Here is a 12,630-nt window from a genome sequence, read left to right on the forward strand (position 1 = left end):
AACATTTTTTCATATATATATATATATATAAAATATGTATATATATATATATAAAATATATATATATATATATATATAAACCAAAAGTAAACACAGGAAAACTTACACCAAATATGATGTACATTATAAAGTCGTCCAACTTGTGAAAAGAACCCAGCAAAAGCCTCATTGTTATTCCTACGATAGTTAATAGCTCGTGCCCAGTTATTGCCCCATTCTATCATAGTGCCTGGTTTCAAACTGTAGCTTCTAATTTCATAGATGTTGCCACCTGACCTGGATTCTATGGATGGCCAGTAGCTAAATGCCAACAAATACTGGACATGTCTGGATCGGAGGTACTTTCCCTGCTCAGCTACTAAACTTTTATAATTCTGAAACAATCACATCATTTAAATAAGAGACTTGCAAAATGTTTAATTTTAAGATCTTAAATGGCCTACTAATATAAAATATGTAATCAGCAATAAACTGCAATGCTATCTGGAAAGTAACTTATGTTTTAAATTCAAGGTGAGGGGGTAACAGTGCAATCTTAGTGCAAAAGAATAGCGAGACTCGGTACATACCTAGCAGTGGCAACAAGAGGTCTAGTTTGCCACTATTCATTTAATAATATTAGTTTGAGATGTATACTGTGATTGAGAATCATGCTAGCTGTGAAATGTGCTCATAATGTTTCATTTTAGCCAGAAATTGCAAAGCAACTGAAATCCATCAACTATACAAAGTGTACAGAGAGACTGTAATGAATGAAGGTATTGTGAGACAATGCTACAGTTTAATTAACCCCTAACCAGTTTTTGACAGAATATTCTGATATAGCTGATGTGGACGATTAGGATGGATATATTCTGATGTCAACATTTTGTCTGGTTTTAGTTCGTTTTCTGTCAAAATATTCCATCGTTTTATGTAGATTTTTTTAGTAGTAGTCAATTTCTTAATATATCGTGAAATTCTATAAATGTGTACTGTGTACATATTTTATATATAGGTGTGACTGAAATTCTGCGAATATTGCTTGCTTGAGTATGCTTTACATATATTTTTATGTAATTTGTTTGTGGTAAACTTTTTTATTATAATTATTATTGATGGCATCTATATGAAAAAATGTTGACATTGCAGATCTACTGGATCAGTTGGAATACAATTACGACAATGACAGTAATGAACAATAGTTTTAGATTCTGTTTATGATGATACTCAGCCAGATAATGATGATTTTGTCGATCATAATCAGGACGTTGGTGCAAATATTCATGGTAAAATTACCATGAATTGGATTCCTATTGTAGGCCTTCCAACTTCATTGGACAATCATATGCTGTTATACAATAACAATAAATGCTGTTATTCCTGATACTCAAATGATGTTTTGAATATTTTTCAATTGCTTATAACTGATGAACTGTTGGATATGATCACAAATCAGACTAACATTTATATAGACAATTTCATTGCAAATAAAAATTTAAAACAGCACTTGCAATTCCGAGGCTGGAAACCAGTGAACAGGTCTGAAATATTTCTGCTGATTGCAGTAGATATTATGCATGGGTTTATATGGAAGCCAGAGATAGATAAACATTATACAAAAAAACCACTATTTTTTTAACTCTGGGATTTCTTGCTTTTTTACCAAACAAATGTTTGAAACTGTTATCCTGATCTTGTCATTTTACTAATAATGTTACACCCCAAACAAATAAAAGGTTGCATAAAATCAAACCAGTCCTAGATTATGTAAACAATAAATTTTCAGCTATTTACACTCCTCAAAGAGAAGTGGCTGTTGAGAGCCTTTCATTATGGAAAGTCTGATTGAGCTTTATACAGTTTATAAGATCAAGCATGCTAGATTTGTGGTCAAAATTTATATTTTGTTTGAATCTTCATCAGGCTACATTTATAAACTTGTTATATGTACTGGAAGTGAAACAGAAATAATAAAAATTATGAGCATGCTACAAATGTTGTGCTTACTTTGATGAGTGATCTGCTTTACCTAGGATACAGTGTGCATTCAACTTTTATTGTAGCCCTGAACTAGCTACTGCCCAAAAAGATAAGGGCATAAATCTGGTGAGGACAGTTAGGCAAAATAGAAAGGGTGTCCCTAAAAATTGTATAAACAAAAAACTAAAAAAAGGTGAATGATATCATTGAATGAAAAGCTGGGAAAAATTATGCTTTTAAAATGGTGTGATAAAAGAGAGGTGCACTGTTCAAAGTTTCTCAGTTGAGGTAAAGAGGAAAGTAAAGATGACTGTTCAATCAGTTATAAACGACTATAATATTTACAAGGTAGGAGTCGACAAAATAGACCAGATGCTTGGCGTATACTTTCTTGAACATAAGTGGCAGAAGGTATGGTAAAAGAAGGAATTCAAATACCTAAATATGTGTGTATTCAATGCAAATATTTTGCATAAGTGTAGACGAAAATTCACATCACTGCAATTTAAAGAGACTTTACTTGAAACTATTGTTGATAAACATTTCATCGAGAAACCAAAGAAAGGAAGGTCATCTCTTGCAGAAGACCCATTGAGGATAAGGGAACGACAATTCCCTGAATACGTACCAACCAATGGAAAGAAACCAAATGCCTAAAGAAGATGTGGAGTGTGTTTGCTCAATAAAAAAAAGGCGTGACAAGAATGTAGTGTACAGTGACACAGATCTGTGTGCAGCATCCTGCTTTAAAATATTTCACATGCAAAACACTATTAAAATCTATCAATTTTAAAAAAACTGTAATTTTTTAAAATTTATAATTTTAGTAACATGCATGGACATTTGCAGACAATCTTTCATCAATATCACATTCAGGTAGGTTAGGTATTTAATTTTTCAATAAAATTAATAGTAATAAAATACAATTTGCAAGCAAAATAATTGTTTTTAAATTACATATTAGGTAATTATTAGTAAAAAAAACCAGCAAGATAATATCCATTTCTGTAAAAAAAGAAACCTGTAAAGGGTTAAAAATGAGAAAGCAAATGTCCATAATGAAGAAAGAAGTGCCTGATCAACTATTATTAATAATAAACTGGTTAAACACAACGCAAGGTAATTCACCATATCAGAACTTTGATTCGTTTCCTGAGATCTGTCACTCACTTCTTCATGAACTGATCACAGTAACGCAAAGATTTTGTGCCTAAAGGCCCAAAAGGTTTAGGAAAGCCTAAAGTCTTTTCTAAACTTCTTTCACAACACAAAAGACAATGGTTGAAATGGGGTTTAACCTTAGTTCAGAATCAAAATATTTAAAATGTTGCTTTTTTTATAAATTAAGGACAGAAGATTTGCATTTCATACATATATGTAGACTAAAAATTGATCACTAGACTGGACTCATACGACTTACTTAAAAACAAAGCATCAGCAAATTTTTTTCTGTCACGAAAATCACGGTAATTTTTTTAAGGACAGAAGAGAATCTTGGTCATTTCATGATATGAATTATTGCATTCAATTCAGAAGTGTGTTGTAGAATATTAAAAAGTTAAGAAAGGCCATTCAAAAACAAATATCACACCATGTAAATCTCTGCAACATGATGATGTCTGCCTGCATGTTGTTGAGTATACTCTGACCTTGCTCCTCCTTAGTCTGAATTTGAAATTTGTTAATTACAATGTCTTCACAAATATGAAGAAACAGTTTGCACCCCAGACCTTTCATGATTAGAGGTTGCATTCTAGTACGTTGTGAAAAAATTCAAAATATTTTAAAACACATATGACTCTCCAATCTATGAAATTTTTATATATCTTAAATTATGTGTGATGGAAACGACTGAGTTAGAAATCATACCTTATACGACTAAGGATTTATATTTTACGAATACGAGGCCTAGCTTAACCCAATCGGCCGCCTCTGCAGTTTCGGCTTTCTTTTAATGTGAACTTTAGATTAGAAACAGTTCCATATACAGCCACAATCAATACACTGTAGTGAACCGCATTAATGTTTCAGCACCTCCAAGAAATTCTACCAGTAGCTGAAACATATTATGACTGGCCACCCGAAAGAGGTTGAGGTTTGTCTAAGTTCTATATAGCAAAAAAAAAAAGTACAAGTCTACAGTGTTTTGTATTTCAAGGACCATCCATCCGATTGTAAAAACTGTTTCGAGAGCACAATAAATTTTAATTACCAAAACAAGAAAAAAGCAAAGGATCACCACCCTAATTAACTTTTATAACAATTCAAAATGATTAATTTTTTAGTCATTTTACAAGACAAAAACAAAAAACCTATCGCATTTCTTAGTTATCTATATTCTTTTGAACACAAATTCTTTGTGTAGGATTACAGGATGTATCTTCATTGCCATAATATGAAAACACATATACTTCACATGCTAAAATCAGAATCACAAAAATAAAAATTAACAATACCTATCACAAAGATTATGCAATATTTTTTAGAAAATAAATGCCTTTGTAGCAGAGAACACCTTTTGGATTATTTATTCTTTAGTCACCTTTATTAAATTTAAGTAAACGTTTCATAAAATTTTCTTTTAGGCAGCTGGTATCCTTTAATTGTTAATCTAAAGGTTTCTAAGTAATATATTAAAAACCAAACTTCTTGTGATTTTACAGACATATCCTAGCTTCAGCACAATTAAGATGAAGAAATAATGAATAGCCCAGTTGTGTATATGCTTTCTAATATTTTACAAAGCTTTCACAACAAAATAATTGAGTAAGCTGGGATTGTAAAAAAAAAGGACCATCATATACTGAATATGCATAATTTTGGTTAATTACATTCTACTGATTTTCTTTTTTTAACTAATAAAGTCACTAATTTATTACAAAGTAACTTGAGTACATACAGTCAAATGCATTGAAAAAATCCATGAAACTGCTGGTAACAAATTTCCTCACCAAAGACATTAATAATCTCTATTGCCTGAATGATGGTTGTTTAAAGTCGACTTATTTTTCCTTAAATCCGTTTGTTTATGTAGAAATTGTTTTTATTACATTAAATATCTACTATTAAAAAACTTCTCAAAATTCTTCTTAAACTGTGAAATCAGCAAAAGAGGTATACAATTATTCATATCAGTTCTTTTTCCAATAACGTCAAATATAAGCAACTTTTCAAGCATTTAAAAACAATTTAATTTATCTTAACTTTAGGGAGGTATTTATTATGTGAAGCAAGGATTAAACATTTGATTAATAGACCTCTAGCTAAAAGCTACAAAAGTTTCATCCTTTTTACATTTTTCATAGAAATTTCTAATTCAAAACATCATACAAATTTCCTCACCTTTCTCTTTCACCCAATATGTTTGTGAACAACTTATTAATAAATTCATTGCCCTTCTTGATCCTAAAGATTATTGTATCCTAATTTCTCCCTTCCTTATTTCTTTGTATAGTTATTAATAGTTGCTGTAATGACTGACCTAACATCTCCACAGGTATTATTTGATTTTAATCTTTTTTTTCATTTATACTATGTTTGGTAAATCAATTATTATATTTACTCGAATCTAAGCTGCACTTTTTTCCTCTTCTAATATCCAAAAAATTAGATGTGGCTTGGATTCAAACTTTTTTTTTAATTCGAACAAAAGGTTTATTATAGATTTTATTAAATTTGTTCAGTTTTTTGTTTTCCACTTCCTTAACTGTACATTATTACAATTTAACATTAATATTTTAAAAAAAATTAATATTTGAAAACAAAAGCTCTCTCTACGGCTAATGAATATTTTTTATTGAAAACTGTTAGTTGAGACTTTATTTTCTTAGTCAGGTAGTTTTTCAGAATGTTATTGAGATCATCAGTGCAAGGAAGAGACAATAATGAATTCTTTCACTTTGTTTGGAGGTTAACAGCCCTTTAGTTTTTAATAATGACCTGGAAAATATCACTGCTTGTGGTCAGTAAGTATTTAGTATTTAGTATTAAGTATTTATTTAAGTATTTATCTTATTATATCTTAGTTGTGTGTACTTACCTATTTCCATTTTTTCTTTTTACTATTTGATTTTTTTATGTATTGTATTTTTTATCATCTATATTTTTATCAATGTTAACATCAGTGTACTAACAATGGCATCAAAAAGAGTTACTATGTAGCCGCTATAGAAAGGAAGGTAATTTTAAACTGGGAAGAAAGATTTCCCCAAGTAGATGATCATAATGCACAATTAATAAAATATGCTTGATCTAAAACACTGCCAGCAACAATACAAATGTTATAACTGAAAGCAAGAGAAGCCATTGATAAATTTAAAACTTTAATACATCAAGAAGCTGATGTAGAAAATTTAAGAAAAAGGAAGGATTTTCTGTTAGACACTTTAATCTGTCAGAAACTTCCTTGGATTTTGAAGATAAGCTCGTCCAGTTTTAGCAACAAATCATTGGACTTCACACAAAACACACATGTGAAATAAGAATACTGGAAATGCAGATGATACTTTCCTTTTTATTTTGATATGCCCCATAATTATAAAGCAACTTCAAAGGGTGAAAAAGAAATTAAAATAGTCAGGACACGAAAAAAGTGTCACTGTAATACTATGTATTAAAGCAGTCAGAAATCACTGCCATTCTAATATTAAAAAAGGAAAACAATGCCCAAAAACAAGAAATTTCCCAGTTATGTGATAATGCGTACCCAAAACAATGGTTGGATGACTTCCAAAATTATGGAAGACCTGGTAAATGCTGTGTGGAACAGAAGACCAGGAACCCTCCAAAAATCTAAAAACATTTAGTAGATTCAGTGAAAAATAAATTGAAGAAAGAAGACTGTGACTTGGTGGTAATCCCATGTTGTATGACCAGCCAACTCCAGCTACTTGATTTCAGTATTATGAAGCCTTTCAAAAACCACACAAGAAAATAAAAAAAACTGGTTACATTCAGCATACCATCCACTAACTGCTTCTGGAAAAATAAAAAAGCAAAGTTCTTCAAAAATAGCAGATTGGGATTCTATTGTTTGGAAGAAAATTCTAAATAAAATAATAATTTATTCCTTTAAAAAATGTAGGTTCACAAACACCATGGCTGGAACAGAAGGCGGCCTAATATGAGATAGTGATGTTGTTAACACTGCTTCCAGAGACAGTAATGGTAATGAAAGTGAGTATTTATCTTATTGTAATTAATATTATTCAATCTAAATTACCTATATGGAATTATTTTATGTATTGCGACTTTTTATTATTTAAATTTTATTTTTACTAATAATTAACTTAGCAAATTATCTACATATATTTTTTTTATACAATCCTTTCAAATAATTATTTATTTTTTTTTATATAAAGTTCTTTGTAAATAGATTTATCATTATTCTTATTTTTATTTATAAACATTTTTTCATAAAAACTTTTGAAAATATATGATGTGGCTTAGATTCAAGCAAATACGGTACATACTTTTTATACATTTAATTATTTATCATACCTTTTTAATTCTCTTTAGATCGCTAATGATCCTCAACTTTATATCTACACATTAGGATTTTAGGCATAACAATTAACTTGTGGTAGCTGTCTTAAAATTTTTAATAGGATGATTTACATTTACTTTAAAATAGTAACAAAATATGAGCCACTCAAAACATAGATGAAATTTCTTTCCAGTAATTGAATGAATGATCGTACATTGTTGAGACTGTGAGTAGGCAATGGGTGTGTCTAGCCTTGGAATATGTAGTTACGCATACCCCACACCATCACTGAGTTGGTTCCTAAGATGATGGAATGACTCAGTATCTAGTAGTATTCTGCAGCAATTATTAAGTTTTTAACAAACAAAAGAGAATTTGCAAAGATTATACACAATTTAGTGGTAAGACTATCAAAAACAAAGTGTTTGTATTGCATAAAACGTTTTCTTTAAGTTTTTTATTTAAGCAGTTTACAAGTGGCAGCCATTTTTGTTAGTGTGCATACCTATTTTTTTGATTATAAGGGTTTACGGAAAAAATCATAACTAAAAAACTATTGGTCCTGGAAGGATGAAACAAAAAGCAATTTATTCATATTTTCTCAAGGTAAAAGTCTGGTCCAGTGGTCTATTTACCTATCTTTTTCTATGAGAAAATTACCAATAAAGTTGAACATAAAAAACGGTGAAATTTCACTTTTGGTAATTTTTTTCATGAGGCATGGATGGCACACAGTTTGAATTATGTTTTTACATGTAGGTATATGTTATTAGTTTTACCATAAATAATATTAATGGTGATATACTTACCCCTAAACTTCTATAAATTTTTGAAAACAAATTTTTTTTAAAATTCAAACTTTGGCTTCGAATAACTTTGATAGGGCTGGTGATAAAAATCTCAAATTTGGACAACTTGTAGTATTTTTGTAGATGTTTATGGCAAAGAAAACGTTTCTTATGTATTTTACTAATAATGTTACAACCTCACAAAAATCATGAAATACCATGTTATTAGCGATACCATTTTGACTCGCTAAATAAGTTCTCCAAGGGGTTCTTGTTTTCTTTGCACTTTACATTTTTTATATTTAGTCTCTGTGTTGTTGAAGTTTATATTTTCAATATTTATAAAATAGTTTTTTTTTAAATTATTAATGACAGGTCGTAATTTAATGATAACCAATACCAGTAACCTAATACAATTTTTATTCAAAAATGCTTGTAAAACTTACCCAAACTGAGATTTCAATGAGTAGTTTACATCTTTTTTCAAGAATTTGTTTTTATTTTATATTGGTTTATTTTTGTAAACACTATTGAAGAAAAAATAAACTGTAGCAAAATTTTAATTATTCTACAAAGAATAGTCTGTTTTTGTAGCATTGAAAGTTCATTATTTTTCAGATACCTTATTTATTCTAAATTTTAATGCTGGTTAAGGAACACTGTTTAATTATCTCACGAGACAAAGTTTACGTGAAAATGGCACAAGTCTCGCTGAGCGCACTAGAATTTGTAAATTATAGGTGATGATTTTGGTTACGATTTACATTAAGTTCTTTCATGTAAAAGACACTGAATAATAATAGTAACATTGATGGTAATATAATAACAATAGCGATTTTGAAGTAGTGCACCTAGGCAGGAAATTAATTATTATTATTATAATAATAATAATATAAATATTTTTATTATTATTATTATAATAATAATAATATAAATATTTTTATTCATTTCCCTCAGAATTTTTATCTCTGAAATTTTGTTTGAATTCAAACAAAACAAGCCGAAAATTAAGTTTTGGAAGGAAGAGTTTGTAAACAAATTACTTAAAAAAGAATGAAAAACACGAAAAAAAATAAGGCACGCATCTTGTTACATAGGCATGGTCATTGAACTCATCTGATAACTGAAGTAAAACGGTTCCCGATCATGTTGTATCAGGAATTCCCACATCAAAATGATTGAAAGAACATCTCCTAGAATTTATATGTAACTACATGAAGACAAATAGCTGGTCACATTCAGAGACTCATGTATGGGTTTCTGCCCTCCAGTGTAAGTACAGGTAGCCCAGGTAGTATGGGTATCCGTCCGTGAAGGGTTAAGTTTTTCTGAACTGGCTTTTTATGAGTTGTTGTTTATGGACAACAGTACAGTGACTGAATTTTTACAAAAAACCTTTTCATGATATTTACAAACACTAGTGACATCTGAATTAACATTAAAAAGATTACACATCATTACAAAGATAAGTTGTTGGTTTTCATCACTAAATTTGAATGAGTTCTTTTGGCACTGTACTATACACTGTTTTATGACACTTTTCATTCACATAAATTCCTATGGAACATTGTTCATCCATTGTTTAATGTAAAATTACTTGGAAAAAATGTAAAAATTTAAATGATTTTAAAATTCGCAAATATATTATTAAGTAAAACTTACATTATTAGTAAAATACATAAGAAACTTTTTATTTGCCATAAACTTCTACAAAAATACAAGTTGTGAAAATTTGAGATTTTTATCACCAGCCCTATCAAAGTTATTCGAAGCTAAAGTTTGAATTTAAAAAAAAATTAGTTTTCAAAAATTCATAGACGTTTAGGGATAAGTATATCACCATTAATATTATTTATGGTAAAACTACTAACATATACCTGCATGTAAAAACATAATTCAAACTGTGTGTGCCATCCATGGCTCATGAAAAAAATTACCAAAAGTGAAATTTCACTGTTTTTTATGTTCAACTTTATTGGTAATTTTCTCATAGAAAAAGATAGGTAAATAAACCACTGGACCAGACTTTTACCTTGACAAAATATGAATAAATTGCTTTGAATTTCATCCTTCCACAACCAATAATTTTTTAGTTACGATTTTTTCCATAAACCCTTACAACCACAAAAATAGGTATGCACACTGTAACAAAAATGGTCACCACAGGTAAACTGCTTAAATAAAAAATAAAAACATAGTTTTAAGGTCCTGAGACATGTGGGAAACAAGTGGGTAAGTTTCAATTTTTTTTGAATTGGTCAAAAGCAACCACTCTTGGGAAACTTCAAATGGATTGATCTGATTACAGAGTGTTGTAATCCTACTGTGAACTATTGGATATGGTTAAAAAACTTACTGTTAGCATGTGATGTGCATCACCAGTGTCGTTTCTTCATGACAACACTACACCCCATACTGCCACTATAACAGAAGAATGATTGCAGAAACTCCGCTTGGCCACTGTTGAACATCCTCCTTCTACCCCAATTTGTCACCAAGTGACTATCATTTGTTTGGACTGCTAAAGGAAATGTTAAGGGGAAGATGTTTGAAGAGGTGGAAGATTTTGTGCATAACCGGCTTCATATATACATAAAATTGAATGAATGTTTGTTTGTCCTGTATGTGTTCCTATACCATTCATCCGATTGCAATGAAACTTTGGTGAGTTGTTGCGTGCATGTCTGTGAAGGTTTCTGAATTAGTTTGGACCTGCTAGGTGGCGTGGGGGTCGAGATACTTCAAAAAATTGTATTTATGGTCCAATTTGACTCATATTCAGAATTTATATTAGTTACATGAAAAGAAATATTTAAAAAAATATGGATCTGCTAGGTGGTGTTGGGGGGTTGAGATATTTAAAAAATTGTATTTATGAACCAATCTGGCTCACATTCAGAATATATATTAGTTAAGTGAAAAGAAATACTTTGCAAAAAATAGTTCCGCTAGGTGACGCTGGGGCCAAGATATTTCAAAAATAGTATTTATGGTCCGATTTGGCTCATATTCAGAATATATATTAGTTACATGAAAAGAAGTATTTTTTCAAAAAAGGGAATGATGAGAAGAAGGGTAGAGGTGAATTTTAGTAGAGGGGAAAAAAGGAAAGGTTAAATTTTATGATGTTCCGTAATGCTCAGTTTTTTAATGTTTTATCAAACTTTCATTTGTGTTCATTTAATCTAGATAAATATTCAAATCTAGCAATAGTGAAGCACTGCCGGGTCAGCTAGTATATTTTATAAAAACGGAGTCAAAAACAATAGGTTTTATGAATACGGTGTTGATGAAAACACCACACAATCTGCTGGAAGTGTGTAGATGTAAATGAAAGTAGAAAATTTATGTATGAGGAAGAGTACTTAGTAAATAAAGTAATTGATAAATTAGTTTTTAAAAAATTCCAGTTTATATCTGACTGACTCTCATAAATTAAAAAGACATAATAACACTTTCAAAGTATATAGATCAGCGCTTCAACAGGTTATTTTTAGAGCTAAATACCAAGCTAATGCATTGGGTTGGTCTAGTGGTGAATGCGTCTTCCCAAATCAGCTGATTTGGAAGTCGAGAGTTCCAGTGTTCAACTCCTAGTAAAGGCAGTTACTTTTATACGGATCTGAATACTAGATCGTAGATGCCGGTGTTCTTTGGTGGTTGGGTTTCAATTAACCACACACCTTAGGAATGGTTGAACTAAAACTCTACAAGACTACACTTCATTTATACTCAAACATATCATCCTCATTTGTTCTCTGAAATAATACCCGAATAGTAATTCCCGGAGGCTAAACAGGAAAAAGAAAGAGCTAAATATATATATATATATATATACATATATAGCTCCTTTGCTATTGAAGTTGGGGGTTACACTTGTTTACAGTGTCCAGGATATAGAAAATCCCTTTAGTATGGAGTCAAACAAAACATAAGATTTCCATTGTTTATTTATTTGACAGTACATCTAAAAATTTCATACTGTTCAAGCACGTTGAGGTCTTCATTTTTAAGCTGTGGTATTGTCTTTGTAGGTGTCCTGTTTCTATAAAGTTATTTGCAAAATTTATGCTTTTTAAAATCATTTGTCATTGAACAGCTTAACAATGATCTGTCAGCAAAGCATATAAAAGATCAGAAAAGAAGCATAATATTTAAGAAACCTTTGATTAATATGAAAAAATTCATAAATACATAATAAACTTGTATAATCAAGAAGCAGTATGTATATTTAATGTCGATTTCATTTAATAAAAATAATTTAAATATAAGATCACCATTAATACACTATAGTCCATTAAGACTATATATAACAATCATGTGGTTTAGTTGTATCAAAATAGTAATCAGTACATTTTTATATCAATTGAATTACAATTACAATATTAATTGATA

General features: G+C 29.9%; 1 protein-coding gene across 4 annotated transcripts in view; it reads right to left on the reverse strand.

The window, feature by feature from the left end:
- Positions 1-12,630, reverse strand: part of Nipsnap (protein nipsnap) — a 60,175-nt gene that overhangs the window by 24,742 nt on the left and 22,803 nt on the right. For all 4 annotated transcript variants that reach the window (XM_075362645.1, XM_075362647.1, XM_075362648.1 and 1 more), the window contains exon 4: positions 107-374. In XM_075362645.1, coding sequence (XP_075218760.1) covers positions 107-374 — 268 coding nt within the window. The remainder of the gene's footprint in view (positions 1-106; positions 375-12,630) is intronic.

Source organism: Lycorma delicatula, chromosome 4, assembly GCF_047948215.1.
Source record: "Lycorma delicatula isolate Av1 chromosome 4, ASM4794821v1, whole genome shotgun sequence".
Taxonomy (NCBI): domain Eukaryota; kingdom Metazoa; phylum Arthropoda; class Insecta; order Hemiptera; family Fulgoridae; genus Lycorma; species Lycorma delicatula.